General features: G+C 39.6%; 1 protein-coding gene across 1 annotated transcript in view; it reads left to right on the forward strand.

Annotated features, from left to right (window-relative positions):
- LOC110070260 (cytosolic phospholipase A2 gamma) overlaps window positions 1-15,436 on the forward strand; it is a 31,798-nt gene extending 16,362 nt beyond the window's left edge. The window contains exons 12-16 of the mRNA XM_073003603.2: window positions 259-303; window positions 1,595-1,687; window positions 2,653-2,807; window positions 3,717-3,888; window positions 5,193-15,436. Coding sequence (XP_072859704.2) covers window positions 259-303; window positions 1,595-1,687; window positions 2,653-2,807; window positions 3,717-3,888; window positions 5,193-5,344 — 617 coding nt within the window. The 3' untranslated portion in view covers window positions 5,345-15,436. The remainder of the gene's footprint in view (window positions 1-258; window positions 304-1,594; window positions 1,688-2,652; window positions 2,808-3,716; window positions 3,889-5,192) is intronic.
- The last annotated feature ends 326 nt before the right edge of the window (window positions 15,437-15,762 follow it).

Raw genomic sequence — 15,762 nt, forward strand, 5'->3', positions numbered from 1 at the left:
TCATTATCAGTAAAAATCAACTTGATGGCACACAATTATTATTGATGACCCCTCTTGTGTTGTAGTGGGGTTTCATCCTACATTAGTGTGTTTGGGACTGCAGCAAAAAAAAAAAAAAAAGCATTTCCCCTTAAATGAGTGGAATCATATCTCCAGGCGATTCCTGGTAACATGCAAATGCATTGCCACACAGAGCACACTTTTTAACTAGGAAAAAAGTGATCCTTTAAATGTAATGTGTTTCTTTGCTTTTGACAGCTGGGAAACCTCTATTCACCATCCATGAAGAAGAAGATGAGAGAAGTAAGTATGTGAATCCACATATCCTTCAGGTTCAAGGATCATGTTTGTCAGTCAATCAGAATGCCATAAAATTCAGTATTTGAAATATGAATTCACTCACAAAGAGACAAAACCTACTGATAGAAATGTGCAAAGGTCAGGTTCTGAGAGATTTTTTTTTCATCATAACTCCAATTCTCATATGAAGTTAAATTTCTGCTCATTGATCCAGTCACTATATGAGGTCCTTTGGGGGCTGTTCCATGTGCACAGTATGGTGGGGATGTGTAGAATACTTGCTAATAGCTTATTTGCCATTGAGACAGGCAATACCAACAAAACAAGACAGCTTAGTAAATAACTTCCAAACCCCATGAGTATGCTTGTGTCCAATGCAAGAGTAGGATAAGTCTCCTTCCTCCTTCATTGTGATTGCAGGATTAAGCCAAGAAAAGGTCACATACCACTGAAGGATACCATTTTGATAGCCATGTCAAATGGTACCCCATCATAACAGTGGCCTTACCTAAGCATAATGATGTATGTGTTTTAAAAGAGTTCAGAGTTTTACTCTTATGTGTTAAGCATCCAAAACTGGGGCATGATGATGCAAGAAAAAAATGGCATACTCCTTTTCTTTACACACTCACTATATGTATGGAAAACGTCTCAAGCTCCTGGAGATCTGGTCTATAAGGAAACTCCGATATATACAGCTACCTTCCATGAACTCTGTGCAGTGATTATCACCACATGGTACAATGAGCATGCATAGAAGCAGAGCCAACAGAGAAGCAAATATATATACCTTTAGTGTTTGTGAAGACTGGTATGTGTATCACTCTTACATATGAAGGCAACCACTTGCTTATCAACCTTGGAAAAACAGAACAATCCAGGTGCACATGGAAGGGTGTTTTGACATATCTCAAGGGATGCATGTAGATTGGGAACAAAACCTGGCAGTCTGATATCATACCACTGTTTAATGCACACAGTTGGAACATCAAAATAGGACAATGGTTCATCTGAGACTTCTAGGACTGGCGTGTGGAGAAGTTGCCATTAACATGCTAATAAATGTAAAATATACTTTTGAGCCATAGCCACCAGAAGTGGCGTAGTAGCATTTATGAATATGCAATCTATGTGACAAACTATGTTGACTTGCAAGAAGCAGTCGCCATGCATATTCTGTTTCTTCGTTGTGTACATTTTGGTCACACAGTGCTTTCTCAGAATCAATGATAATGCAACTCTCAGTTTCCTGAAGGTTGTTTCGCCCATTTTAAATCTCATTACTCTTTCTTAGGTGCTTGGGATACATTGAGAATTCTGAAAAAAACTATTTCTTGCCTCCGTGAATGGAAATGGGGGACCAACGCCAACTACCTTTACAAATGTGGTAAGAAACATGGAGGGACAAAATGCTATTTAAGTGCTGTAATAGAGGCCACAGCCATTTAAATAATTCACAAAGAACAAAAGGAAGGATTTCCCAGTTTCAATGGGTTGTCCACCAACTAAGGCAAGAAGTACAGAATTAGAATCAAGACCACATAATTAGGAAAATCTGAAACACGTGGCCCTGTTGAAAAGCATTGTGTTTTTACTGGACTTAGCACCTATGGAATGCTACAGTTTGTTGAATTATGAGTTTTATAAACTGCCCATCCTACACCCCATCCACATGCAAGAGGTGTGGGCATTTTAGAAGAGCTTAACTCATAGAGTCTAAGCACAATCAAGTATCAGACAGGAAAAGTCAGGGTCACTCAGCCTTGGAGAAATGATGGCCAAACAATATTTCCAAAGCAAACCTCTGCATGTTAAATTGAAGAGGTCTGTTGGGATCTTTGAATATGATTGGCAGAAAGCACCATGTTTGTCAAAATGAAACATTTAGGAGTGTTCTAGAGTTAACCTGTCTCCTCCTAAGTATCTATTAGGAATGTGTATTTCATATTTTTTGAATGACAAATAATTCTCCATACTGGCAGTCCCACCTGGAGGACCTTAAAAATATCTAAATTATGCTCATTTGGAGAAAAAGCCCAGCAGGCAGGCTTCATGTCTTTCATAAGCCTAACTTCCTGTTTGCAAAGGAAGCTGCCCCTATGATTACTGTCAGCTGGGCCTTCTCTCCAGGTGAGCTCCGTTTAGGCAGTTGCAATGATGGGTCTGGCAGGTGGGACTCCAAGAACGGAGAATTGTGGTATTCGTTTTTTAAAAACCCCAAATGCACATCTCTAGTATCTAGCATGTGAATTCTGACGTTCTTACCCTCCTATGAGGCGCCTGTCCCCTGTGACTGCCTTAATGTTTGAAATGATTTCTAGAAACACATTATACCTCCCTCTTTTGCTCCAGGTGGTATTAATGACAAGGGTCTAACAGGTACGGAAGAGCTTCAGTTGGCTGATGCTGGCTTAGCCATAAATTCTGCTTACCCACTTGTCCTGCGTCCAGAAAGGGAGGTGAAACTTATTCTTTCCTTTGACTTCAGTGAAGGGGATCCTTTTGAGGTAGGTTTATTATACCTTTCACTGTTTATTATTAAAGCACTTTTTTTTAATTTGAAGGTGCCAGCAAAAATCCCATGGCAGGAACATAATGATAATAAAGACCTCAAAAAGGTGCTGAGCGTTATGGGAAATCTTGCACTTTTCCTTCTTTCATTCATTCTGTCTCTCTTAAGTTAGAATGCAACTCAGTGAATAATTTTTGCCTTGTGCAATGTCAGCTTGTAGCCTCTGTTACTATCCTCTTCGTCAAAACAGAGTGGTCGGAAGACCAGATGGGCGGGGTATAAATCAAATAAATAAAATACATAAATAAACAAGATTTCAGGCCTCGTTCCCTGGCATAGGCCATGCAATTATTTCAAGGCTTTTAGACCTTTCACAAAATATCTTAGAATTTGATAAGAACTGCATCAAGATGTCTAACTACCATTCAGAACACTGCCAAAGAGCCCAAAAAACCCACAACAGCCATTAGATCCCGGCCGTGAAAGCCTTCACGAATATACCATTAGACAGTTTAAATATGCAACTGCATCAGGGTATTCCCCTCTGTTGGAAGGTAAAACTATGTGTCTTATGCAGTCAGTTCTTGGGTGCTATGGGGAAGTTGTGAAAGTGTATTTTAACTGTTGTTTGGCATGCAGAATGTGATGGTATCCACTTGTCCTTTCCCTCAGATAGCAAAAGTGTGTGTCCTGCAGCTCAACCAAGCAATTGTATGTTGTTTACTTTCCTTATCTAAGGATATCTATGATACCTGATTGATACAATAGTGGGAATAGAAGGAGGGATCTTTCATTCCCCAGTGGAGGTACAATCTCCTTAGAAAGCCATCTCATCTGAAGTGTGAAACCCTGAAAAGATAGGTATTTTCATAATGGCTTCTACACCTTTCCCTCTTTTTCACAGACTGTTAAACAGGCAGCCATTTACTGCAAGAAAAGCCAGATTCCCTTTCCTGATATTGATGTATCAGAGCTGGACAAGAGTAAAGACAGCCCTTCTGACTGCTACATCTTTCAAGGCAGCAACACTCCAATTGTCATGCACTTCCCACTCTTCAACATAGTGAACTGCAGAGGTACATCATCTCTTGTATTCGATGTTCTTAAGAAGGGACCAAAATCACATGACATTGAATCTAGAGATAGTCACAAGTACAGTAAGCCCAGTCTTGAACCATGAGACTGAATGCAGTCATAGCTAACTTGATGACACTAGGTAAAGGTAAAGGTTCCCCTCGACATTTTTAGTCCAGTCGTGTCCAACTCTAGGGGGCGGTGCTCATCCCACTTTTCAAGCTGTAGAGCCAGTGCTTGTCCAAATACAAGTTTCCATTGTCACGTGGCCAGCATGACTAGGGAACACAATTTTACCTTCCCACCAAGGTGATACCTATTTATCTACTTTCATTTACATCAGGCTTGTCCAACCTGCGGCCCGAGGGCCGCAGGCGGCCCAGGTCGGCTCATAATGCGGCCCAGTGCAATTTTTTATTTTTTAAAAAATTCCAAAGATTCAAGTTACACTGCCGGCACTTGCGGCCGGAATGCGGCTGGGGCACGTCACAACGGTAGAGGGGGAGAGGGAAGGAAGGAAGGAGCAGGAGGGGAGGAGAGGGGGGGCTGTGTGACTGCATTGTGCCATCGCCGTCAATAGGTGGACCCTCTCCCGGCCCCATAATGCCACCGGAGTTGAAGCTGGCAGCCTCTGCTGTCTGAGATTGCAGCTGCCGATAAGTGCGCTTGGACAGGGCTGCGTCGGATGGCTAGGGCTGCCCTCCCATGCAGCCCAAAACAAATTTATGTGCGGCCCAAACCAAATTTTCATCTTCTAATGTGGCCTAGGGAAGGTGAAAGGTTGGACACCCCTGATTTACATGCTTTCGAACTGCTAGGTAGGCAAGGAGCTGGGACAAAGCAACGGGAGCTCACTCCGTCGCGTGGATTCAATCTTATGACTGCTGGTCTTCTGACCCTGCAGCACACAAAGGCTTGTGCGGTTTAGCCCACAGTGCCGCCACCATCCTTTAATGACTCTAAGTGACATTAATTTTAATATATTTGTTCTAAGCAGGAGTAACTCTACATTTAGTATATTAATTAGTATAGACCATTTGAATTTTGCAGAGGCAGGATAAAATCCCTGCTTACGTATAAGACATATTTGGTGGTCTTGACAAATGGTTGCTTAGGAAATTAAATCACTGACTGACATCCTGTTGCACAGCTATGCCTGTGTAAGTCACAGTTGTGCAAGCAGTAGCTCAAGCCATTAAATTATAATAAGAATATTCTTCATATGTTAAATATGTGAAGTTGTACGAGATATTTCAAAATGAATCACATGATGTTTCTTACTTATCCTCTTTCTTTTGTTTTAAAGATAAGGTAGCTAACTGGAGAGACAAATACTCCACCATTAATCTTTCTTATGAGGAGCAGGAAATCAAAGATCTTCTAGAAGTGGCAAAAGGAAATGTGAGAAACAACGCAGGAAGAATTTGTCAGACCATGAAAAACATACTACCGTTTTAACAGATGTTCATCTCTTGATTGAATTTTGGGATTCTGTTCCCCTGCTTGGGAGAATGGATAGTATCCAGCCCTACTCAGTTTTATGTCACAGACGTGTGGTGTCTGCTGCTGGAAATATCAGCTCAATGCAGTTGGATGAAGATGTGATCATACTTAGAGGGGACACATTAACATCTATGGGGCTTAAGCTCATCATGACTAACCTAAGTCCCATTAATTTCAATGGGCCTGTTCTAAGCATGACTATAGTGGGATCCACCATTCTAAACCTTTCTCAGCTATATATTCCTTAAAGGAATATACATCTTTTCTACAGCAAAACACAATCCCCAAATTTTTATTTGCTTCTGTCCTGTACATCTTTTTTTCCCCCTGTTTAGTTGCTTCACATTTCATCGCATATAGATTACTACCTGGATTTTTTTTTTAGAATACTTTAGAATTAACATTTCTGGGCATTTTTAAAAGTGCATAGCAAATATTTAAAAGCAGATATTAATATTTATGACTTTGAAATATTCCATCATATGAATCAGCATGAATTTCAAATTAAACACTGGGGCAAATAATGTATGCTTTATTTTTCTTCTTAGACAAAACAATATTTTATATGAATTCTTAGAAATAAGTCAGATTAATTGTATAGGATTTGCTATCCAACAAAATAGCTATGGGATTGCATCCTATATATTTTTAAAAAGATTGTTTTCTACATGATAAATACTACTTAATCAGACTCTGTTAGCAGAGTAATTGTTCACTGACATAATATTGTCCAAAATGATCAAATATATTTGTATTCTGGATAATCATTAATAAACAGAGTATCAGTCATTTAGTGTTATGGATATTGCTCGGCCATTAAAAAAGGGAAATAAAAGAAACACATTTACAGAATAGACACCATTTACCAACAAAGAAACTCACATGGTGTTACATGCATGAAGCAGACACATGTCCTCATTATATGTACAGTATTTATAATTTCTGGCATGGTGTGCCAAACTATCATCAAGCTTCACACGAATGCAATTTTTTTTAAAAAAATGGCAAAAATCCTGCATGTCACACCTGTTGGCACCACACGGTCAGCAAAAATGTCACTGGTGAATTACTGCAAGTTAAGAAATCAATGTCAGCATTTGCTGTTTTGTGCTGTTGTGTGACTTGATGTAGAACAGCAAATGCCTACTGTTAACTTGTAATAATTCACCAATGAAAGGAAAAGGTTCTCCTTGACAAATAAGTCCAGTCATGCCCGACTCTAGGAACCGGTGCTCATCTCTGTAAGCCAAAAAGTTGATGTTTGTCCGTAGACACTTTCCGTGGTCACGTCACTGGCATGACTAGACATGGAACACCATTACCTTCCCACCGAGGTGGTATCTGTTCATCTACTCACATTTGCATGCTTTCGAACTGCTTAGCAGGAGCTAGGACAAGCAACCGGACATTACCCCATTGCACGGATTCAAACTGCCAGACTTTCAATCAGTTTAACCTGCAGCGCCAGCCTTGTCCCAGGATAATTCCCCAATGAGATGTATGCCAATTGTGTAATGACAGCAGGTGTAACAAATAGGATTTTGGTCAATGTTTCAAGAGTTGACAATGTAATTTAGTTCAAACAGGCCAATTTGATTTAGCAAGTTTCCCCCCCCCCCATCAAACAGGAAGGACAGTCACCTACCCGTTCTCTCAACTCATAGCATCTATTGCTGAACAAAACCAGATGAGGTGCATGCCAGAGAAATGGAGCTCACTAGAAATACTCAATGTTTACTTATTTCTTGGTGTATAGCAAATTGTCCACAAGATGGCAGGACAGTAAAACACAGATTAGGTAATTTCCTCACTATAAAGGCAGGACAGAAATGTGTATTTCTGAACAACTGTCAGTGTTATGGGCTTGCAGGAGATAAAACATGAATAATAATGTAGCTGTAGTATGATAGAGAATCATCAAATAATAGAGTTGGAAGGGGGCTGTTAAGGCCATCAAGTCCAACTCCCTGCTCAGTGTTGTTCTTCTGAAATCCTTTAATGGCATTTACAAACTACAACAAAACAAGCAAAATAGGAGAAGCAAAATTACACAAATTTTACAAATTAGGAGCGAGAAGCAGGAGACAATTTCAGAATTGCAGATAAGAAACCTGCTCAGTGCAGGAATCCAAATCAAAGCAGATCTGACCGATGGTTGTTCAATTTTCTCTTGAATGCCTCCAGCGTTAGAGCACTCGTTAGAGGTCTTGAACCTCTTTGAACTTGCTATTTGTCTATTCCCCCCCCCCAAAAAAAACATACTTAAAAGACAAGTGGTGTTAGTGAGAGTAAATGTCCATTTCCAAGTTGAAGGACTTATAAATGGAAACTGATAGCCATTAGTTCTCTGAGGTAAATAATAATTGAATTATTAATCCAATTAATAATAAACAATATGTAAGATTTCCAGGCTCAAGCATATTGTATCCCATTCTTAAAACATAATTTAAAAATATTCTATCATTATCATTATCATCATAGAATTGCAGAACCGGAAGAGACCCTAGGGACCATAAGTCCAGCCTTGATCAAGGAGGCACAGTGGAGAATCAGACTCCCAACCTCTGGCTCCACAGCCAGAGACTTAAACCACTGAGTTATCTAGGAGTTGTTTTCTTCTTCATCATTTTCCTCAGGGCCTTTTTCACCTCTGTGTTCCTCAAACTATAGATGATGGGATTTAGCATGGATGTCATCACCATAGAAGAAAGACAAAAATTTGTCTTGCTCCAAAGAATAACTGGATTTAGGTTGCAAGTACATGAAGGTGGCCATAGAAAAGGGTCACCATGGTGAGGTGTGAAGAACATGTGGAGGATACTTTTTGCTTTCCTTTAGCTGAGGGCATCCTTAATATGGTGCCAAGAATACAAATATAGGGCGCAAGTATGAAAATGAAAGGAATCAAAATTGACAGAGTGTGGTAGCGTGCCAGGGGTGACAACTAGTAGATTTCCCAGAGAATTGAAGTTGCTCCATGAGTTATCAGGCAAAGAGACAATATTGATTGGAAAATTATATTGAATCAAGATTGCAGCAAGGTTCATACATACAGTACAGTCCTTATTCAGTCCTTTGGTCATACACTGCAATATCAATAGGTTCAGTCCATAAATCAGTCTAGTGAAACTTTGTCCTTGTTAAATCCATCTGACAGCCTTACTCCTCCAACCCACACCATGAGGTAAAATGCTGGAACTGCTGGCTTTATTCCACCTTCAGCCAATCGTTGGTTTCCTTACACAGCTGTTACAAGTTTTACTACATATCTTATTCCTTCACAGCTGTCTAAATCAGTATTTTATAGTATTTCTTTACAGTGATTCTTACAAATACTTACAGCATTTATAAGTTCTTACATATAGTTTTACAAAACTGTATTAACAATTCTACTCAGGTTCTAGTCAGACCTGTCAAAAGTGATAATCAAACTGCTCACTAGTATTGCCACCTTGTTCAGGGAAGTGTCACCACAGGCTAGCTTCAAAACTGGTGGGAAATCACAGAAGAAATGGTTGATCTTATTACAGCTGTGGGCACACAGCTCTCTTATTGACTCTGGCCAAGCTTGCTACATGGAAAATTCCAACTAGCTCTAAGAGAAAATAGCTTCTCGAAGCATCTAGTTACATGACACACAGACTAAGATGGATTCCTTCTACACAATTTCATGACTACAAATCCCATTTAGAAATTACATTCTAGCTTCAATAACTTAATCATGACAACAGCTGCAGTATGCCGAGCTAAAGGCCCAACAGGTGTTCACCAGTGAAAGAAGACTGATGCATAGCCACGGAAACAAAGCGAGATGCATGCAGACTTGTTTTGACATCATCACTGTATAATGCAAGAGAAGGCATACTGTAATGTAATGATCATAAGCCATGGAAGCTAATAGGAAACAGCTGTCCCCAGGAATACATTTGAGCTGCACAGACACTGAATGAGATGGATTTCTCTCCTGAGAGAAGACTGCACAGCATCTTAGGGTGAACGAAATATAGCAGATCTCTAGGAATGACAGGACTCTCAGGAAGAAATACATGGGGTAATGAAGGGTTACGTCTGCCCATTTGATGAAGATGATAAGACAGTTACCACTTACAGTGACTAGATACACAATGGAAAGGAGAATAAGCATGGACATCTGTGTCCCCAAATGACTGGGAAATCCAAGGAAAATAAAATAGGTGATGGAAGTTTCATTCATTTTCATGGTAGCACCAAAACATTCCATCTGAGGAGTAAAGAAAGAGCAACACTATATCCATTAGATGCTTTGTTTGCCCTCCATGTACCTTGTATATCAGACAGCAGTTATGGATTACAGGATGCATTGCAGATAAAATGGATATTTTCTAAATTACTTTTTCAAATGGGTTTCATTGCCTTGATAGGTTAGTTAAGGTGCCTGTAATTTACCCTAAATACCTCCATGTAAAACTAGAATCCTTCTCCTTTGAGAAGCAAAGCATGTACACATATAGCAAGCATGGAGGGACTGGGTGAACATTCAGATCAAAAAGATGCAAACAACTTATCCAGTACTTCTAACTCATAAAAATGGAACAAAAGAACAGTGATCATTTGTTGTTGCTGTTTAGTCATTAACTCATGTCTGACTCTTCGTGACCCCATGGACCAGAGCATGCCAGGCCCTCCTGTCTTCCACTGCCTCCTGGAGTTTGGTCAAATTCATGTTGGTAGCTTTGATGACACTGTCCAACCATCTCGTCCTCTGATGTCCCCATCTCCTCTTGCCTTCACACTTTCCCAACAGGGAGTCTTCTCTTCTCATGAGATGGCCGAAGTATTGGAGCCTCAGCTTCAGGATCTGTCCTTCCACTGAGCATTCAGGGTTGATTTCCTTCAAAATGGATAGGTTTGTTCTCCTTGCAGTCCAGGGGACTCTCAAGAGTCTCCTCCAGCACCACAATTCAAAAGCATCAATTCTTCGGCAGTGAGGCCAAATTGGAGACTGTACCAATAGCATTTGTTGTTTGCTTCCCCTTATGTTTGCTATGGGAAAAGTTCTCCAGGCCTTAACAGTTTTTTGTTCTTTGAGTTGTTGTATGGGCAGTGTCAGCAGGAGACTCATAGACCTCAAGGAGAGGTGGAAGGAAACACAGGATAATCCTGTTCTCTAGTGCAAAAAAAGACTGAAATGAGAGAACATTTGTGGCTAGCCAGTGGGTTAGGAAACGAGGTTGTGGAGAACCTAAAGAAAACGTATGACTTGTAGGTGTAACCCCACATATTCATGCACGGCCAGAAAAGGCGTGCTTCTTCTGATCTTGATCACAGTCAAGCCATTTTCCCAGTGGCAACACCCCTTTGAAGTGGTACAATGGATGAAGTCTGAGGTTTATGAGATCCACATTTATAACTGCTGGAAGCCATTACAAATATTCTATATAAAACCTTCTCAAGAAGTGGAAAGATTGGGAGGCCTTGTATGGCGGATGCTGACAAGGCAGCCCTGGGACCTGAGGCAGGCTTAGTGGTACAAGGCAAAGGGGGCTGAACTTTGCCCACTCCTGCTTTAGAACATCTTTACGGAGCCTCATACAAATTCTAAAACTCTTTGCCTTTAGCTGATAGTGACCAATCATAAAATGTTAACTGTTTCTTCAGGGCATATGTACCATATTTTTCCATATATAATACTTTTGTCTAAAATCTTTAGATTACAAATTGAGGATTGTCTTATACACGGAAGTAAGGAGGTGGGAAGGGATCAAAGTGCTTTGATTCTTGCTTTCCCCCTCCACTTTCTTCACAAGAAAGTGCAGGGGGAAAGCAGGGACTTTCTTGGAAAGAAAGTGGAGGGGAAAGCTTTGATCCTTGCTTTTCCCCTTCACTTGCTAAGCACCGTTTAGATTTCTTAATTTTGAGTTCAAAAAGTGTGGGGGGCTTCTTATACATGGGGCATCTTATGCACAGAAAAATATGGTATGTATGTTTGGATCTATGCTGATTCACAAGTAGCTTTAAAATCCTTAGACACAGCAAAAATTGTGCCTTGTATTTTAAAGTCATTCATGGCAGAATTATGTGTCTCATGCGAATTTCTGCATGTTACATTTGTCTTTGCAAAGTGTATATGTATTCCTAATTGGTTAAATCCCACCGAGGCACCTAGGTTCATAACACCTTTTAGTTCTAGAGTTCATAAACATCAGAGAGCATTGCTTCAGGAGGCTGGATGTTGCATCATGGAGCAGCCAGCATTTCTTCATGGTATTCAGATATGTTTATCTTTTAGCTATCAATAGTATTGTAGAATGGAGAGTGGGGAAAAGAGAGTGGGAAAAAGACTCAGATCAATGCATAATTAAAAACATATTGAAGAAATTGAAATGAAGAATAGCCAGTGTTTATATATGACACATATCTGATACATACTCAAGCTGACCTTTTAATTTTTAATATTATCATAAAATGGGGAGTAAGGAAAAGGAGGAGTGAGATGAAGGTCAATGCATGATTAGAATGTATCAGAGGAACTGAGGTGAAGAATGAAGGAAGAACATTAAAAGTTCAAAATATTACCAACAAAGCGTAGTGAGCAACAAATAATTAGTTATGGATGTTTAGTTGGTTTCAGTTAGTGATGGGTAAGAATTTTGTTTCAGTTGATTTTAATTATTTTTTAAATCTTGATATTTGAGATGGAGGGAAGTAGAGATTTCACAAAATAAAAAAACTGGGAAATAGGATTCTAAATGCTTTACATTTTTTCTCTCAATTTGAACTTATGTATAGTCTTCATGGTGGTGTGTTTGTTCTGTGCTATCAAGGTTACCGACTCATTCCCCCCCCTCATAAGCACCTTAACACCTATATGGCACACAGACAAATATGATTGTCCCCATACTGTGAGTACCTGGACTCACTGAATTTGGATGGGGCTGATGGGAACAAATATAATTTTAGTATATTTTTATAGAATTATCTACTAGCCTGGACACATATCTAACAAAGTAGTTGGTGGGCTCACTCCTCAAAGCGACTTGTCTACTTCATCAGACTAAAGAACCCTAAATTAATCCATCAAAACTGGGCAAACATTTGCCTTTCTTTCTTCCCAGAATCGATGCCCACTGTAGAGTCCAGATCAGAATAGATATGAGTAATTTTTCTCAAGGTTTTTTTTTTTTGGCAAACTAAGTAAAAGGGGTTTCTGAGAAATTCCAGTCAGTACTCCAAAGTGTGAAATCTAATGTTTGTATGTGACAAATTTCTTTATTTGGATGACCCCTAAAAACTTCTAGTGATTTCTAAGGGCCATCTGAGACAGCCCTTTTCATGGCAATTTGATGTCCTTTTTGTTACTGCATCCCTGGTTACCACCACTAAGAAGAACCTTTCCCAAATATGCACCAACAGAAGACGGCAAAATAATGGAGCAGGGCCTCCTTTGAAAGCTGAAACATATGGACAGGGTTGTATAAATGGAATTTGATCCTTCAGATATACCAGGATGAGATTATTTATGTCTTTAATTGTAAAAAAATTACTTTCTATTAACTAGGAGCCAGAGAAATTGAAACATGTCAATAGAAAGATCCTATTCACAGTTCTACATCTAATTATGGGACTTAAGTATAACTGAGTTTAAGAACAGTTAACTCTGTGAAGAATTATGGCTGGTGTCACTTATATGATTCTTTCTCTCTCTCTCCCTCAATTTCTCTCTCTCTCTCTCTCTCTCTCTGTGTCTGTGTCTGTTTGTTTTACTCCTTCTGATACAATATGAAAGAAGACAACGAGACCTTTTTACCTGAGGAATTCATCTTAACAGGACTTACAGACCATGCAGTTTTAAAACTGATACTTTTTGTTATATTTCTCTTTATATATTTGGCAGCTGTGTTTGGCAACCTGCTTAGTTTTGCTCTCATCAAAACAGATCCTTGCCTTCACACACCTATGTATTTCTTCCTCTCCAACTTGTCCATTTTGGAGGTTTGTTCTGCCTCGACCGTGGTGCCCCAGATGTTGTCTCACCTCCTAGCAGAGAAAAGGGTCATGCCTCAAATTTGCTGTGCCTTGCAGCTCTTCTTCTTCCTCACGTTTGCAATTGCAGAGATTTTTCTTCTCACTGTGATGTCTTATGATCGTTATGTTGCCATTTGCTTTCCACTGCATTACCTCCATCTGGTAACCAAGCAGGTGTGTACATTAATGGCTGCTGCTTGTTGGATGGGTGCCCTATTATTTTCTGTGATCAACACCGCCTTCACTTTGAAATTATCCTTTGGTGGCCACAACAAAATAGACCATTTTCTCTGTGAAATGCCAGCCATGGTGAGAAGTGCTTGCGGAGGAATATACTACGCCCAGATGTGTATGTTCATTTCCTGTGTTTTTACTTTGATCTTACCTATTTCACTGATACTTGTATCTTATGCTCGTATTCTTTACACCGTCTTGGGTAACCATTGTAGCATTAGCAAGCGAAAAGCCATCTCCACTTGCTCTTCCCACTTGACTGTTGTTATACTCTTCTTTGGATCAGCCATTTCAGTTTACCTGGGACCACATTCCGGCAGTTCAAAGGAGCATCTCAAAATGGCTTCTGTGTTTTACATAGTCATCACTCCTGCACTCAACCCCATCATATATAGTCTACGAAACAAGGAAGTGATGCAGGCCTTCAAGAGGGTGAGATACAAAGTCACAGAGATTAATTAATCTGTCAATATGTGGATGATGGATTCTTCTGTATGTTTCTGCAATAAATTTATCTTGCTTTTATCTATGAGTTGATCTGTGGAAAAACCAATCTCATTATTTGGTATGAAATGTACAGTAAGGATGGAATCTTATTCTTAGTGTGTATGGTTGTGCCCTTGAGCATCTGTTTACCTCAGGATTGATAGAGAGTGAGAAAGAGAATGAGAGAGAGAGAGTGAAGCGAGCCATATTAATCTGGATTTTTAACTAAGAACATATATAAATATCACCTTATTTCATCTGTGATTTCACAATATGTAGAACTGAACGGAAGTTACTCTGGCCGAGTCATTACCTATGAAACTGACCAGCACATCAGGGCTGTTGTTGTGTGTATATATGAGCAGTATATAAGAGCAATATATGCTTCCTTGAGTTGAAAGGATGGAAAGATGGAGGATGTTAACATTTAACAACTGTTCCAATTAGTGCAATAATACATGTCATTCTTTCTAGCGATGTGCATTTGGAAATACTGCTAGAAAGAAAAGAGACAAGGTTTTAATTTATAGATACTTATGTAGCTTTCTGACTGACAGCCTCTAAAACCTGATGATTTTTGGCTCCCTTAAATAGAGGGTCCCCCCCAAACATCAGGTTTTTATCGCGTTTTCTGTATATGGTTAAATCTGTTTGATATGTATGTAAAATCTCTCTTTCTCACCTTGCTGCCTCTGTGCCCTGATCTCTGGTATTCTTCCCTCACCTTCCACACCACTACTTTTTACAAGGTCCTGTTCTCCTTTCCTGTCTTCTCTCCTTGCCTCCCTGCTTGAGCTTCTGATCTCCAAACCACAGTCTTCCCCCTACAATCATGCCATTGTATCCCTGTCACTACCCTTCTCTTAGCCCTTGATTTTGTTTTCACCTGCCTCCTGGGGCTTTTGCTGAGCCTGGACCACAAATGGAAATCCTGAAATAAAAATTACAGAGCTGGTCTGTTTCAGATTCCCAAAACAATGGGCATCCAAAACATGAGGACCCTCCCTCTGGAAAGAACCAGAAATCAATGAATGCTGAAAGTATTCCCCACACACATTCCAATTTCTATTTGTGTTTAGAGACATCCTTCAGTGTGGGCTTTTAAATTTTTAACAGAAAGTTCAACATGAGTGGAATCTTCATTAGAGAAGTGACATGAACATTAAAATTCCACGTAAGTGAAAGCCACAGTACAGCTGTGGCCCTAAGAAATGATGAAATTCACACTTACCCAGTTTTTACAATTCTTTAACGAGGTAGAGTTGTTTTATCTGTTTATTTATTTAAACATAGTTTTACCCCACTTAATCCCTGAAAAAGAAACAAGGCAGCTTAAATCATTATATTTAATATTTAAAGCATCAAAAAATGAATATACAAATAATTAAAAAGAATCAAACAATTACCACACAGACAAAAAAATCCCAAAAACGAAAGCTGCCCCCAAAACACACTGAAAGCAGTAAGGCACAACAATTCATTTAAGAACCCCACTCTGGCAGCTAGTCACTGAGAGGAAGCTTGCCTGAATGCTGGACATTCCTAGAGGGAATAAGCTCACTGGAGTCAGGCTGGCTTACTTATGAGGGGACATTATAGACAAAACCCTGTAAAGTTGCTTAAGCACAATGGCATAGCAGTCATGAATC

Source organism: Pogona vitticeps, chromosome 6, assembly GCF_051106095.1.
Source record: "Pogona vitticeps strain Pit_001003342236 chromosome 6, PviZW2.1, whole genome shotgun sequence".
Lineage (NCBI taxonomy): Eukaryota > Metazoa > Chordata > Lepidosauria > Squamata > Agamidae > Pogona > Pogona vitticeps.